Source organism: Dermochelys coriacea, chromosome 1 (assembly GCF_009764565.3).
Source record: "Dermochelys coriacea isolate rDerCor1 chromosome 1, rDerCor1.pri.v4, whole genome shotgun sequence".
Lineage (NCBI taxonomy): Eukaryota > Metazoa > Chordata > Testudines > Dermochelyidae > Dermochelys > Dermochelys coriacea.
In genome coordinates, this window is record NC_050068.2 from 309,230,110 (window position 1) to 309,247,750 (window position 17,641).

The 17,641-nt window shown below is 39.9% G+C and overlaps 1 protein-coding gene across 3 annotated transcripts in view; it reads left to right on the plus strand.

The window, feature by feature from the left end:
- Window positions 1-17,641, plus strand: part of KCND2 (potassium voltage-gated channel subfamily D member 2) — a 463,856-nt gene that overhangs the window by 414,382 nt on the left and 31,833 nt on the right. For all 3 annotated transcript variants that reach the window (XM_038387834.2, XM_038387836.2, XM_038387835.2), the window contains exon 3: window positions 9,603-9,765. In XM_038387834.2, coding sequence (XP_038243762.1) covers window positions 9,603-9,765 — 163 coding nt within the window. The remainder of the gene's footprint in view (window positions 1-9,602; window positions 9,766-17,641) is intronic.

A 17,641-nucleotide genomic window follows, 5' to 3' on the forward strand; every position in this document is an offset into this window, starting at 1 on the left:
TCAGTTGTCAAGTAACAAGATAGTTTTCCCACTTTATAATACAAGCTTTACAAAACTCACCCTCCCTTGTCTTCCCTTCACTTGGGCTTGCAGAGATAACCCATGCCTACAGATAGTGGGGGGGGGGGGGGCAGAGTGAGGACAGCTGGCTTTAGCAGTGTTACTGAGCATGCTCAGTCTATGCCAAGGAGCAAATCTGAGGGGACACGTGGCAGGTGCCCACAATTCTTCATCACTTCTTCTGGTCCCTTGCACGGGTTTCTAGGTTTTGGAGATGCAGTCCTTTTCTCTTCAGACTCCTCTTGACAGAGCTTTCCATCATATCCTCAGTCTTCCACATCCTTTCTTGCTGTCATCTTCCTCCAAAGATTTCTTTAATGGCTGTTCTTCCATTCTCCCATTCTTTTCACATGTCCAGCCCACCTCAAATGCATGCTTTCCCGCATATCTATGATTGAGATTCCCAAATTCATCTTTTCCCTAATTTCTTCCATGCTCATTTTATCTGTCCTCTGGTCGCCTGCCATTCTTCTCTGCATATTATTTTCGACTACCTGTATCTTCTTTTCTTCCATCTCCATAAGACTCACCATTTCCAACCCATTGAGCAGGCAGGAACAAATACACGCAGCCTACACTTTTCCTTTCAGTTTGTTACTTAACTGCCGGTCTCACAGTACTTTTTCTACCTTTTTCACTACTACCCATGCTCATTGGGTTCTTCTTTTCAGTTCTCCAGATCTCTTTCCAATGGTACTAAGTTTACTTCCCAAGTACTGTAAACAAATTCTTTTTTCTGATTCAGCTTCTCTCCTAAAACTTTGATCAACATCTCTTCTTCCACCTTCCCTTCTTGCATAACTTCAGTTTTATTTATATTTACCTTCAAATCATGATCTTTAAACACAGATGCCCACTCTGATACTATATTTACCAATTCCTTTTTGCTGTCAGTCAAAAGGGCCAGATCATCAGCATATGTTATTTTTCTCTGTGTCTCCACTTGCTTGTTTTTTCTACTAATTAACTCCATACCTAGGATGAAGAGAAGTGGACTCAGCACACTGCCTTGTTTAAACCCTGCCATCATCTCACAACTCTCTGAAATTCTATGTGTTGTTACTACCATAGCTCTGGAGCTCCATATGGCTCCTCTATCATCTGCATTTCTTGAAGTCCCCCCTCAATCCCTCCATCTCAATATTTGAAACACCAACTCCCACTGAACCAAGTCATATGGTTTCTCAAGATCAAAAAATGCTAAATACCAGTTAATCCATCCATTTATCATTCTTTCAAACTTCTGTCTCTTTGCAACTACTGTGTCTATAGCACTCTTTCCTTTCTTAAAGTCATGATGCTGCTCTCCTATATTTTGCTACACCTTGCACCTCAACCTTGCCTCCAAAACTCTCTTAAGGACTTTGAGGTTAATTTAACAGGATGATACCCCAATAGGTATTTGGATCTTTTGCACCACCCTTACCCTTCTAGAGAGGCACAATCAATCCCATTCTCCAGTCATCTGGTATCCTTGCTTAATACCACCAAACTCACAGTAATGTATGAAGCCACTTTGTTCCTGTATCTCCAACTTCCTTGATCATATCAACAGTTATTTCATCTTCACCAGCTGCTTTATCATTTTTCACCTTATTCAATAACGTCTCTACCTCCTCCTCTACACAGATCAATACCTTTTGAGGCTTCCCCATAAGTGTTGGCAGTGCTTCCATTCACAATTCCCTCTTCACATTTAACAGCCTTTGGGAATATTTTTTCGATATCTCTACCACCTCTTTAGGGTTAGTCACCACACAGTTCCTATCCTTCACACACAAAGATTTCTTCATATCTTGTGTTTCACTGTTCCTTTTTTGCGCTAACCCAAAAACCAATTTCTTGCCATCATCTTCCTCCATCTTTCTATATAATTCCTCCTCAGCCTCCATTCTTGCCTTAGTAACCATAATTTAGTCTCCTTTTTTACCGATTTGAATGCATTTTTGATTGTCTCGTTATCACAACCTGCTTCCTCAAACTCTTTGAATAATCATTTCTTTTCAATTTCACTGGTACATCTGACTTCCACCATCAGCTTGTTTCTCATAAGCACCCATCTTACCACTTGTTCTGCCACATGTTACCTCCATTAACTTAATAAAACAGTCTTTTAATTTCCTCCATTCTTCCTCAACTGACTTCATTGTTGCTGGGAAAGCATGAAAACCTTCCTTTATTTTTTTGGCAAAACTGTTCCTTTCTCTTGACCCCCCCCCCCCCACCTCCCATTTCTTCCTCAATTTAATCTTCTCTCCTGATTCCTCAGGTTCTGACACATATTCACTCGGTATAACCTTTACATATTTCACCATTTTCATATGTACTCTTCTTATCAAAATATAGTCCACCTGGGCTTTACTTTTTCTACTATCTACTATCGTATGTCACTAGGTGGGAGTCTCTTTTTTCAAACTATATATTCACCACTGAAAAGCCATTAACAAACACCACTCAACCTACTTCTCTCCTTTTGCATTTATTTTACCAAAGCCAAATTAACCCACCACTCCTTCTGCTGGGCTTCCTTCACCAATGTGCATCGGATGCATCCGATGAAGTGAGCTGTAGCTCACAAAAGCTTATGCTCAAATAAATGTGTTAGTCTCTAAGGTGCCACAAGTACTCCTTTTCTTTTTGATGTAGCCACAGGTGTGTATAGAATGGACTTCCCTCTTGAACAATCCCTTGCGAGTGTTCTTCCTTTGGTAAAGGTCAGTATGGGATGATTGAGGCTTCTTAAATCCCTCAGAATTGCATCATCCAACTTCATCTGTAGTCAGCTTCATGTTCTACTTCCTTTGACCTCAGCTCTATAAACCTTTAGTAAAAGCATACCTTCTTCTGCACAGTGTACATAACCCCACTATTGCAATCATCCTGTTCTCAACTGGTACAAGACTGCAACTTGCCAGGAACTTCTACATATCTCCTCATTTGTGACAAAATCAAACCAATGGATGTTAAGAATACGCCATAACTTTCAAAACTGAAAACTGTTTAGTTTCCTTTCCTCTGCTGTTTTATAATGGTCATGTTTCTGCTCCATGTAACAGAGTTGTTGTTACTACCACATTGAATACTTGTATCTTAGTTATCACACAACATCACGCCACCCAAACAAAGTCCTCTGAAGATATTGAAATGACATTCATGCAAGACTGATCCAATGTGTGACTTCTTCAGATATAGAACCTTCTGCTGTCAACTGACAACCAGACAGATAAAACTATCCACCCATTCAGTATAATTGCCATATACATGCAACATCAGCAGGTCATTTCCATTTTATAGGAGGCATGAATAGCTTTGGTTAATCACCACTGATATTAAATCCCATAGATTCTAGCAGCTCTTCCAGCATTAGCTATAGTTGGTCAGTAGTCAGTCCAAGTAAGGCAATATCATTCACATACTCAACATCCTCTAACGATGAATCTTTAAGTTTCCCACCTCCTACTTTGGCCTCAATCAGCTTTGTCATCAAATAGTCTATTAGAACATTAAATAATGTAGGTGACAGAACGCATCCACGGCATACTCCTGAGTCTACTGAAAACCAGTCTGCAATTAACAATCATTTACCTTCACACAGCTAAATGTAGCATGGTACAATTCTTCCACTAAGTACATTAAGTCCTCAGGCACACCATATGGGCATAATAGTATCCACTGAGTCAAAAGCAGCTGTAATCTATAAACGTGATGTAAACTTTCTTCTCTTGCATTAGTCATTTTTCAGTAACATTCCACAGAACATATATACCATGGATTCTAAATTGAACTGTACAGAAACCACACTGGATGTGCAATTTAGGAACTTCAGAAAAAAAGAAAAGGAGTACTTGTGGCACCTTAGAGACTAAAAAATTTATTTGAGCATAAGCTTTCGTGAGCTACAGCTCACTTCATCGGATGCATTCGGTGGAAAATACAGTGGGGAGATTTATATACACACACAGAGAACATGAAACAATGGGTTTTATCATACACACTGTAAGGAGAATGATCACTTAAGATGAGCTATTATCAGCAGGAAGGAGAGGGGGGAAGGAGGAAAACCTTTTGTAGTGATAATCAAGGTGGGCCATTTCCAGCAGTTAACAAGAACATCTGAGGAACAGTGGGCGGTGGGGTGGGGGGAGAAATAACATGGGGAAATAGTTTTACTTTATGTAATGACTCATCCACTCCCAGTCTCTATTCAAGTCTAAGTTAATTGTATCCAGTTTGCAAATTAATTCCAATTCAGCAGTTTCTCGTTGGAGTCTGTTTTTGAAGTTTTTTTGTTGAAGGATAGCCACTCTCAGGTCTGTAATCGTGTGACCGGAGAGATTGAAGTGTTCTCCGACTGGTTTTTGAATGTTATAATTCTTGACGTCTGATTTGTGTCCATTTATTCTTTTACATAGAGACTGTCCAGTTATAACATCTGATGAAGTGAGCTGTAGCTCACGAAAGCTTATGCTCAAATAAATTTGTTAGTCTCTAAGGTGCCACAAGAACTCCTTTTCTTTTTTGCAAATACAGACTAACATGGCTGCTACTCTGAAACCTGTTATTAGGAACTTCAGAGTCTCAAATACACATTTCTGGTGATGTCTTTTGGAGGCTTTCTGAATACACTGTGCCATACCATTCCACCATTATAGCATGATTATGATCATTCTGACAGGCCCTCATGACTGCTCATTCAAGACATTGCTTTTCCTCTCTTGCCCATTTCCTCTTCCATTCACTGACTCAATTCTGACCTTCCAGTTCATCCATTCTGCACCATGCCTCTTTTTTTCTCACCCATACTTTGATTATATCATTTGTAATCCAGTATTGCTTTTTCATTCTCTTTAGTCCCAGTTGTTCTCCAGCAATCTCTGTGATAGAATCCCAGAAGAAAGCCCATGCTACCTGGGCTTTAGAGAGCTGGTAATGCAATATAGAATATTTGTTGGAAATTGCTACCTGTGTAATTATTAGCAATTCCTTCATCATGAAACTTATCAATATTTACACAAAAAGAAAAGGAGTACTTGTGGCACCTTAGAGACTAACAAATTTATTAGAGCATAAGCTTTCGTGAGCTAAAGCTCACTTCATCGAATGCATCCGATGAAGTGAGCTGTAGCTCACGAAAGCTTATGCTCTAATAAATTTGTTAGTCTCTAAGGTGCCACAAGTACTCCTTTTCTTTTTGCGAATACAGACTAACACGGCTGCTACTCTGAAACCTGTCAATATTTACACGTTTCCATGCAGTAGATACCAGTCTTTGGAACTTTATTAAATGGAACATCATTGTTGCTGTTAGGAGTTGATTATCAGATTCCAAAGCAAGATCAGCACTCCTAAATACACATACATCCTGTTCCAAACTAGAATGTGGTCCAAGGCTGTATTGTTACCCAATGGATATTGAAATGTATACTTATAGCAGTTCTTGTGCTGAAACCAGGTAGACATTAAAAATAGTTCATGTGTGGAAGCAAATTCTAATAGATGAAAATAATTATCTGATCTCTCCTCCAGTAAGCTGTGTGGTCTCAGTACAAATTCAAATCCAGTTCTATCATGGCCAATTCTCATGCTCATATCTTCTAAGATGGCAATATGAAGTCAGGGTCACATACTACATACAATGTCCTCTAACCTAGTATAAAAATAATCTTTTTCAGCATCAGGCCTTGTGTCATGTTGAGCATATCCACTAATAACTACCATACATCCTCCATTCAAACTCAAAATGGTGGCTATCGGGCGTGGAGAATAGGCCTGCCAAGTCAGTTGTGCAGATTGTGCCACAGGGACAAAATCAAAGCAACACCAGTGTGCCCTTCAGATGTGTCATTAGGCGTGCAACAATTGAAAGGTCTGACTGCTTCAAGTCAGAGTTGTGCTGTCAGTGTTTAAATTCCACCATGTCTCCTTCATGCCACATACAACAGTCACCCTTTCCAATTCTTCAGCCAAGAGAGTCCTTTTTCCGACAGCTATTAATGATCAGACATTCCATGGTCCAGCCTCAGGTACTGATGTTGCTTCAGAAGGGGACATATTATCTTTGTCAGGTGCTTCCCTCCCATTTCTGTTTATGGAAGAATCATCATCATACAGTGTGACTCCTCTGTGTGCAGTAGAAGATCTAGATGCATCCTGAAGCTTGGTTCCGTTGTGAGTAGTAGACGAAACTGCCGAAGCAGATAAAGCAGATGAAATTGCTAATGTTGTACGTGTTTTTCTTATGCATGTCCAAAGCTAGAGACATTTTACAGGGATGGCTTGCCAAGCCATTGCCCAACCCTTCCGCTTTATCTGGGCTTGGGACCAGCACTAGGAACAAAGACATTGTGGTGTGGTTATTACAAGTATAACTGAATGTAAAATTTGGCCCTCCAGCTGGAACTTAGTTAACTATTTTGTTGATGCATATACCAGAATAGAAACCAGGTCCCATAGGAGAGGAGACCTAAACAGAATAAATGTAGGAAAACCTTTAGTTTTGTCACAAAACTGAGCAGCTATGATTCTGACTACCCACAGGGTTGATTAAGAAGCTGTCATTTCTCTATACTCACTCTTCTGAATATAAGTGCACTTTAACATCTTCAGCACAGTGTTTATCAGCAGGAGAAAACTTAAATTAGACAAGTTACTGCCTATCAAGGTTCCTTCCCCACTCTGAACTCTAGGGTACAGATGTGGGGACCCGCATGAAGAGACCCCTAAGCTTATTGCTACCAGCTTAAGTTAAAACTTCCCCAAGGCACAAAGTCTTTGCCCTTGGATTAGATAAAACGCTGCCACCACCAAGTGTTTTAGACAAAGAACAGGGAAAGGACCACTTGGAGTCCTATTCCCCCAAAATATTCCCCCAAGCCCTACAACCCCTTTCCTGGGGAAAGCTTGATAATAATATCCTCACCAATTGGTACAGGTGAACACAGACCCAAATCCTTGGATCTTAAGGACAATGAAAAATCAATCAGGTTCTTAAAAGAAGAATTTTATTTAAAGAAAAGGTAAAAGAATCACCTCTGTAAAATCAGGATGGTAAATACTTTACATGGTAATCAGATTCAAAACGCAGAGAATCCCTCTAGGCAAAACCTTAAGTTACAAAAAGACACAAAAACAGGAATACACATTCCCTTCAGCACAGCGAATTTACAAGCCAAAACAAAGAAAAACCTAATGCATTTTCTAGCTAGATTACTTACTAACTTTACAGGAGCTGAAGGGCTTGCATCCTTGATCTGTTCCCGGCAAAGGTATCACCCAGACAGACAGACTTAAGCCTTTCCCCCCACTCAAGATTTGAAAGTATCTTGTCCCCTCATTGGTCATTTTGGGTCAGGTGCCAGCGAGGTTACCTTAGCTTCTTAACTCTTTACAGGTGAAAGGATTTTGCCTCTGGCCAGGAGGGATTTTATAGCACTATATACAGAAAGGTGGTTACTCTTCTCTTTATATTTATGACTCTGCCATGCGCAAATTAGAGCTATCAATAAGGTGGAGGCTATTATTAACACTAACTAAGGGCCAAATAAGATTATAGTTGGAAAATGTTTCATTGTTTTTCCTTATTCAAGTAGAAATAGGAAAAAAAGAAACAGGAAAAGTAGTCAGAACTGGGATACTTTATAGCTGAAGTTAAATCCAGCTCTTTACTGTCATTTAATACAACAGACACAGAGAAACATTTTCACTATACAAACAATTCTAAACATTTTATTTCCAAATTTTATATAAATCTTTTGAAATACAATAGAAAAATATCATCCTGTGTCACAGCCTGAGAATATATACATGGCTACTGAAATATTGGAGGCTGACTGGCCTAGTCCTTGCTATCATTAACATCAAACTGCAGTAGACTTTCACAAACATACAATTATATTACGAACAGAGTGTTTTATTCTGCAACAAATGCAAACAAAAATGGAACCAGAACTGCCTTCTAACTGTCCAAAATGATCCATTAGTGACAATGAGAGCTTCTAGGTGGTTTGCACTTTTGAAAATCAAGCTGTTTATTTAGGTGCCTAATGTGGATTTAGAAACCTAACTTTAAGCACCATCTTGAAATTTTAGATCATGCGTAAGTATAAATGAGTCTTTCTAAATATATAAATATGTAGTCTACCTGATGTGTTTGGGTTGTGTTGTATTGGGGGGAAATATAAAGATTATACCTCCAAAAGGTGTAAGTAGGTGGTGGAGACACCTGTATTGTGAGATACAGCTGCTAACGTAATGGAAAGTGTGGGTCGCTCACTCATCTCTTTCCTGTCCTAAAATATCCTGCTCCTCACACTATCTGCATGTAGTCTTTAAAAAATAGAACCCATCCTATACTACTCTTTCTGCCCATTTCTGCAGGGTCAGTATTTGTGTCGCTAGTTTTTAGCAAATGTGATTAACAAAACTAAAACTACAGTAGATGTTTTAGTATCTATCAGTGTAACATACCATTTTATATGTTGTTCTGGCCAGGTCTTGTAAAGTCACTAAACAGTTCTTTTTAGATACAATAAGTATGGTCATTACCATCATTACATAGGTTGTTCCAGGCTATAATATCACCTGCTTCCTTGATTCCCTCCATTAGCACTTCATTTCTACCCTATAAAGTCAAGCCCTCCTCCTCACCTTAAAGGCTACTTGTCTTGTCCTGACACATATGTCCTGACTCTGCTCTCATTTCTACTGATATCCCCTCCTGTTCCCTATGCCATGCCCCCACCTCTGTGTTACTCATCCCTTCATCTCCTTCTCTCATTCTTGGGTTCGGACCTGCTACATGCCTAGAAGAGTCTCCCTGTTTTCATCCACTTCTCTCTTATCCTTCAAATCCCTGCGTAAAACATGTTTTATTCTCATCAAAGCAACTCCCAAACATTGCATCTCCTGCAGTATTATCCTACATCTTGCTTTTGTGTTCAGTCTTGTCCTATAGACTGTAAAATCTTTGGGATTGGGAGTGTATCTTACCTATGTTGTGTAATATGCTATGCAAATTTACAGTCCTATGTAAATGTTTAATAGTAATTAATAACCCAACCAATTAAAAAGCAAATGTAACTTAAAGGTATTTAGCTTATTCTTGAACTCAATAGCGTTTAGTTAGACATTTTGCCCTAACAACAAACTACTGAGTGTAGAGAACAGAGTCCTCTTTATAAGCTGTCAGTTGAAATTCCTCTAGATAATTCTTAATGTCGCTGTATTCCTCCTTTACTAGAAAATCAGTATCTAGCATCAAAAAGAGGTGTCTGCAAGTCCCAGCAAGTCTGTGGATTGCCAGGAGGTTTGAAGGAATGAAAAAAATATTTAGATCCAGATCTAGGAACTGTGTCGACTTAAGCACTAAATTAAAATGGAAATGATACACATACATACAGCACATAGATATACAGACAAATGTATATGTGTATGAAATGTTCTTTGCAAATTATAGTAAAAAATAGTTTCTAGCTAGTTTGACTTTAAATCTGATACTTAAGAGTAGTTAATGTTTTTAAATAGATTTTGTTTTCTTTAACCAGGTATGGTGACATGGTGCCGAAGACAATAGCTGGGAAGATATTTGGTTCAATATGTTCCCTGAGTGGGGTCTTAGTCATTGCTCTGCCAGTTCCTGTAATTGTCTCCAACTTCAGTCGTATCTACCACCAGAATCAACGAGCAGACAAGCGCAGGGCACAAAAGGTGCGCTCTCACTTCCATCCCACACTCTTGATTTGGTGCAAAGTAGATAACAGATGGCTTTTTTATATGCTGTATGTCATCCAAGGGAACATAATTTATTAATAGGAGGGCTGCTATACATGCATGATAGCAGGGGCCCTAAGGCAAATTTACTAATTTAAAAATACATTTCAAGTTTGTTTTCTTTATGCTGAAATTGCTCCTTTCTTCTTCTTGGTAATGTCCACAGATCCATGACAATGGGTACTTTAGCCCGCTTGCAGATTGGAGGCAGAACCAGCCCTGTCAGCCACTGGAAGTAAGGAAGTGCCTTGCCTCCTGATATTCCCTTCAGGTTTCTCTGCCTCCACACTGGCCAGCGGCTCAGCCAGACCTCCCTGCAGATTTCTCAGGAAAATTCTAAACTTATTTCAAATTTTTAGACTAACAATTTGGTTCTGTCTGATTCCCAGCCATGTCCCAAGGCTGCATTTACTTTTGGGGACATTGTCCTGTCAGCAGTCCTTCCCTGGGGCATTTACTGCAGCTGGTGCTCCTGAAGGCTTCAAGGACAGAGATAAGCCAAGAAAAGGCAGAGACAAAAGAAAGGGTCTGTGTCTCATGCACCCCCACATTATCGAGTGTCTCGTTAAAGAATTCAGCCCACACTGTGGGAAGAGTGCGGTTTCCCTCATAGTCCTGTCTGGGCCTGATCACCTCGCCCCACCCTTCCCTGGGTAGAATAGGAGCCAGGCAGGACTGGAGAGGCTGGCTGTGCTGAATAAGATGCAGTCCAGGTCCAGTGGGATTATTTTAGCCTTCTCCCCCTGCAGGAAAGGTGTCTGGCAGGATTGGACAAGAACTGGCTCCAGAACAAGCAGTCATCCCCCAGGAAGGAGTGAAGCCAAAAGGGCAGAGCACCAGACAGAAGATTGTGTCTGAGTCCACATAGCCCGCACCACCAGCCAATGCTTAATTTGTAATAAAAGATGTGCTGGGGCTCACGCAATTAGGTGATAGGGCTCAAACAATTTTTTTTTACTTTCATAACTGATGTGGCAAGCCCAGAGGTGCTGGGGATATGAACTGCTAAGCTTAGAGGTGCCAGGGCTAAGCACCGGCAAACCCTGGCACAATTTAAGCACTGCCACCAGCCACAGCTCTGACTGCGGGGCCCAACCACAAACATTTACATAGGACTGTTTCCCGATGGGTCACAGATGGAAGGCTCTGGACACAACATGACTGAGACCTCCAGGGGAAACACAGGCCTACCTAGCTCATGTGAATTCCATTCAATAGAGAGGAATGGAGCTTCTGGGGAGCCCATTCTTGAGATCCAGAAAGACCCCATATATGGGAGGGGAGACAAATAAGCCCAGCCTCTTGGAGGACAGAGGTATCACTAGTCTCTCGACTATTTTCAGAGAATCTCTGTGTCCAATTTTACTTGAACAAGTGGCCTCTCACTGTATAGGCCCTTTACAGGCATCCAAACCCAGGCAGGCATTGTATCCGCTCCCTTCCTTAATCATGGAAACTCTGAGATCCGTTTCACACAGATACATGGGCTTTGGTCTTTGGGATCAGATGCTGAAACAAATTGATTCCCAGCTGGTGATACAATGGAAAACTTTATGGAAAGACGAGGAGATTCAATGTCATCAGAACAGTCGCCTTATAGTTCTGGCTCCTACCATACTCTATAGAAAAGACCACAGAAACCATCAGGTGACATCAGACTACTACAACTAAATAAATTAACAGTTAGGGACTGTCATCGGACACCCTAAGTGCCCCTCCAGGCTTTCACAAGCAATGTTAACACTTGGGTTGGGGAGGCGGATTCACATCTGTTTCACACAGGTACATGGGGTATTGGTATTTGGGATTAGATGCTGAGACAAATCAGTTTGCAGCTATCTTAGTGATTTGTAATGAGCATTACAAACCCCATACAGAGTTTAGGCTGAAGGGAGAGGAGATCCTTCCCTGCTTACCGGTAGTCAGGCTGACCACACCCCCACACCGCTGCCAGTCCTGGAGACATGCACCCACAGCTGTGACCAATAAAAAAAATGAAGCCAGCTACAAAGGAGGGAGAACAGAGAGGGAAGGGAAGTAGAAAGGGATAGCAGAAAAGTAACAGTCCCGCACCAGGCTACTTCTAAGAAACTGACAGGGAGACAAAAGATGTCAAGCCCTGGAATTTAAAGGCTGATAAACTCAATTTAGTGAATTCCTAATTCCAATTCGTTCGTAAAAGAGACTTGTCTTCAAAGCATTCCCATTTTAACCGTCCTGAGACAATTCCTATATTTTGCAGTGGGATGGCAGCATTTTTCTTTTCCCAACTTCGATCATTACTGTTTATCCTACATGTGCTCCCAGGGTCTCTCGCCAGGATCAGGGCAGCAATAATATTGGCTTTAGGGAAGAAGGAAATTGCTTCTCTTTTGACACACAATTTTTCTGATCAGGGTTCTGTACAGAGAGAAAGATTATGGAAAAGCACTGGTTCCTGGAATATCTTGGATTCAGGACAAACAAACACACATGGGATTGTCAGGGATGTCAATCTCAGAAGAATGTTAGCAGAAATATCTCACTTACCGTAAGACATTTTGGTAGGCTGCTGATCAACACCTTTGCATCTTGAAACAATAAAGTACCCTATGGCCTCTCTTTGTGTGAGGACACAGGATGTGAGTTGGTGAATGGTATCTTGCAAATCTGGGCAAGGTCACTGATATGTGTCTTACCAGCTATTACACCGTTCCCTAGGACAATACAAAAGATAGGAATGGGAGAGTGACAGTGACAATGTTTATGCCTTTCTTGATGTAGAGACTATGGCTCTCTGGCCTGATCAACCTAGTGTTGCATCTTTGGATGTCTCTGTCTCAAAGAAGAGGTCTGCAATTGCAAGACCAGTCCTGCATCTGGAATCAGACCGGTTTAAAATGAATACTTGGATAAAGTGATTATTGCTCTCATGGACCTCAGAAGAGAAGTCAACAAATAGAACATATTCTACTGGCTGATACAAAGACAATAGTTTAACTACCCTGTTAAATAAGTGAAACACAGCCTTGAGTTCTTCCAAGAGGATTTTACTATGGGTGTATAAATGTCCAAATTAAAATGTAAAGTCTCTATAATATGTTGTCAGCATGTTCAAGAAAAGGAAGTTTTGTACAATTATCAACCCTAAACACTTTTTTAGAGCATCAATCTTACTCCAACGCTGCAAGGTGATAGCGCATAAGAAAATAAAAATGGCCTTACTGGACTAGACCAATGGTCCATCGAGTCCAGTGTCCTGTCTTTCAGATGCTTCAGAGAGAATGAACAGAAAAGGACAATTATCAGTTGATTCATTCCCCATTATCCATTCCCAGCTTCTGGCAGTCTGAGGTTTATGGTTAGTTTTTGAACATCTTGGCTAATATCATTGATGGACCTATCCGCCATGAACTTATCTAACTCTTTGTTGAATCCAGTTATAGTTTTCACTTTCACAACATCTCCTGGCAATGAGTTCCACAGATTGACTATGTGTTGTGTGAAGAAGTACTTCAGTATGTTTGTTTTAAGCCAGTTGCCTAATAATTTCATTGGGTGATTCCTGGTTCTTGTGTTATGTGAACAGGTATATAACACTTTCCCATTTGCTTTCTCCACAGCATTCATGATTTTATAGAACTCTATCATCATCTCTTTTCTACACTGAACAATCCCAGTCTTTTTAATCTCTCCTCGTATAAAAACTAATCCATATTCCTAATCATTTTGTTGCCCTTCTCTGTACCTTTTCCATTTCTAATGTATCTTTTCTGAGGTGGAGTGACCACAACTGCATGCAGTATTCAAGGTGTAGGTGTGCCATGGATTTATATAGTGACACTATGATATTTTCTCTTATTATCTATCCCTTTCCTAATCGTTCCTAACATTCTCTTATTTTTTTTGATTTCCACTGCACATTGAGCAGCTATTTTCAGAGATTTATCTACAATGACTCCAAGATCTCTTTCTTGAGTGATAACAGCTAATTTAGACCCCAACATTTTGTATGTATAGTTGGGATTATGGTTTCCAGTGTGCATTACTTTGCATTTACCAGCATTGAATTTCATCTGCCATTTTTTTCCCCTGGTCACCCAGTTTTATGAAGTCCCTTTTTAATTCTTCACAGTCAGCTTTAGATTTAACTATCTTGAATAATTTAGTATCATCTGCAAACTTTTCCAAATTATTTATGAATATTTTGAACAGCACAGATCCCAGTACAGAGCCTTGAGGGAACCCCACTATTTACAACTTTACATTCTGAAAACTGACCATTTATTCCTACTTTTTGTTTTCTATCTTTTAACTGATCCATGAGAGGAATTTGCTCTTTGGTGAGGGACTTTGGTAAGACTCTTTGGTGAGGGAACTTGTCAAAGGCTTTGTGGAAGTCACAGTACACTATATCAACTGGATCACCTCTGTCCACATGCTTGTGGACCTCCTCAAAGAATTCTAATGGATTGGTGAGGTATGATTTCCCTTTAAAAAATCCATGTTGACTTTTCCCCAACACATCATCTTCATCTATGTGTCTGATAATTATGTTCTTTACTATAGGTTCAACCTATTTGCCTGGTTCTGAAGTTAGGTTTGCCAGACTGTAATTGCCAGGATTGCCTCTTGAGCTTTTTTTAAAAATCAGCATTACATTAGCTATCCTCCAGTCATCTGGTACAGAGGCTGATTTAAGTGATAGGTTATATACCACAGTTAATAGTTCTGCAATTTGATATTTGAGTTCCTTCAGAACTCTTGAGTGAATACCATCTTATTCTGGTGACTTATTACTGTTTAATTTATCAGTTTGTTCCAAAACCTCCTCTACTGACACCTCAACCTGGGACAATTCTTCTGTTTTGTCATTTAAAAAAAATGGCTCTGGTTTGGGAATCTCCCTCATGTGCTCTGCAGTGAAGAAAGATGCAAAGAATTCATTTAGATACTCTGCAACAGCCTTGTCTTCCATGAGTGCTCCTTTAACACCTTGATCATCCAGTGACCCAACTGATTGTGTGGCAGGTTTCCTGTTTCTGATGTACTTAAAACATTTTTTGCTGTTAGTTTTCGTGTCTTTTGCTAGTTCCTTTTTAGACTGCCTTATTATTCTTATACACTTGATTTGCTAGGTTTATGCTTCTTTCTATTTTCCTCAGTAGGATTTGACTTCCAATTTTTTAGATGCCTTTTTGCCTCTAATCATGTCTTCTAGTCTGCTGTTTAGCCATGGTGGCCTTTTTTTGGTCCTCTTACTGTTTTTTTATTTGGGGTATACAAGCATGATCTTGGAACTTCATTCTTCTCTTTATAGCACTACCCAGACTGAGCCCCTCCAGGAGGTGTCATTATAGGTGCCATTGGAGTAGGTCACTCAATAGCTATGTTCTTCAATCAGATGAGTTTATTTTAAATGGGAGCTATCTCCAATAGGATACAGTATTGTACTTTTAATTCAGAAAGGTAGTCCTCTCATAACTGTCATAGCAGTAATTCCTTAAGTAAATTCAAGAAATGTTCATCCTTTGTTTAAGCATTGAGGTCCAGTCCTTAGGAGCACTGACAGGCTCCTGCATTAAGATATATTAGACGGCTACATGGCCATCAATACATAAATTCACCAAAGTCTGCGTATTGGTCATTCAATCGTAGCCAACGGGAAAGGTAGAAGAGATATTTATATATTATATATTTCATTTTTGATGTCTACTTTAAAATAATGATCCTGCTTCCCTCCCTGAATGCACACTGCTATTAAAATCCCATTGTAGCGAGATCTGTGGACCTTAGCATGAATAAGAACAGTAAAATGTATCTGTACCTATGTGAAAATTTCCTTTCTTCAAGTAATAAGGTCCACAGATATGACCCACCCTGGAGATCAGTGTATCATCCAGAATACAGATGGAAATTGACATCTGAAAACTTGGATTTCGTAGGCAGAATTTACCATGTTCTGCCGTAGAAGAAATTGTTGTGCTTTTTCTTCAGAGTATATTTACTACAATCTGTAATGTAGAAAAGTAGATTTGAATTATCCTGGCTGCGAAACTTACCTCAACTGGAGGGAACTTCGGAAGGCATTCCCCTGCTGCCAGTGAGTGACAGGTATGGTTCTGCCCCAAAGCTGGAAGCAGGCTGAAGTACCCATTGTACCTGATCTATAGACTATATTACTTAAAGGACATTTTCAGTTAGGCACAGGTTTTCCTGTTCCATACTTTCGGGGTTTCATGGGTTGAATGTTAATAGTCGTTTATAATAATACTATACGCTTCTCTTTTCTGTGGACCCAGTGTTTCCCCCTAAATGCCCTCCCCATTTTCCATCCCCTCTTTTGCTTCACCTTTTGTATAGCTATCCAGGAGTCCCTATGCTATGTTTAATGTTCTCTCAGCCAAGGAAATCTGAGGCCTTGTCTACACTAAAGGGAAAAGTCTATCTAAGCTACACAATTTGACTTATGTGAAGTAGCTTAGATCTACTTACCGTGGGGTCCACACTACGCGACGTCGACAGGAGACGCTCTCCCCTTACTCTTCTCGATCAGCTGGAGTACAGGAGTTGACCGGAGAGCGATCAGTGGTTGATTTAGCAGGTCTTCACTAGACCGCTAAATCAACCGCCGATGCATCAATCGCCACAGCGTCGATCCTCTGGTAAGTGTAGACAAGCCCTGAAAGTAGCTCCTTCAGTGTCTATCAACACTGGTCCCTAGATATATAGAGGAGACCTTTAATTGCCAATCTCAATGAGCACTTCCCCCCCAGAAGAGCTTTTCATGATTGCTTAATAACGTCCAAAGAACTAACTGGTACCATAAATTAAATGTATGGTCTTTCATGTGGTCATGATCTGATCAGGCTTTTACACTTTTATATAGCAACTTTTATCCTGAAGGTTGGCTGATCTCTTATTTTACTTACTGATTGTGTACATAATGTATCTATCTGTCAAGTTATGAATAACTTTAGATATTACTGAAGTACAACTAGCTCTATAAAGTGCAACAACTGCTTAATAGAACCTGGCAGCTCAGGGAGTGCATTTCCATTAGGGCATAATGCCGGCTAACATAGTTTAAAACTTAAGTGTAATGTTAACTTCAGTGAGATTACAGAGATATAACTGATGTAAGAATTCAGCCCAGATTTTTGAATGTAGTACTAAAACATGTTAAGCTTGTGCTCAGTGAGCAATTATTTATAGAACCACCATTTTTAAATGCAAGATATCGATTTGAATATATTATTGAAAAGAAAGGTAGTAGGACTGAAGAAATCTCTGGATCTTATTTAATTCCAGATCCACTAACTGTACAAAGTAAACAACACTTCCTTCTTCACTAGGTGTTGATGTCATTTAAATTCTCTTCACCAATCTAAAGTAAATTATGTGCAATTATTGGAAAACAATAAAGCAAAGCAAGAAATATTGGCCTGAACTCTGTTAGATATAAGTGTAAATTACACTTATACCCACTGTATGGCCCCTTTACACTACCAGAACAGTGTAAAGGGCCCTTAGTGGAACTGAGAATTCAGGTCATTTAGTTCATTGTTCTTGAATCCACAAAACATATTAAGGCAGTGATACTCACCCCTCAGTGGTTCAGGAGCCAAATTAGCGATCAACATTACCCCAGAGAGCACAGTAGTGTGAATTCATTATTTCATTTACTGTTTACAATTGATACTAATAACATAATAAAAGTATCCAGATTTGTTAATAATTAAATCACAGTGTATTAATACCATGTGCTGCAAACAGTTGCATTAAAGAGCCACTTGCAACTCGCAAGCCTCAACATGAGTATCACTGCATTAAG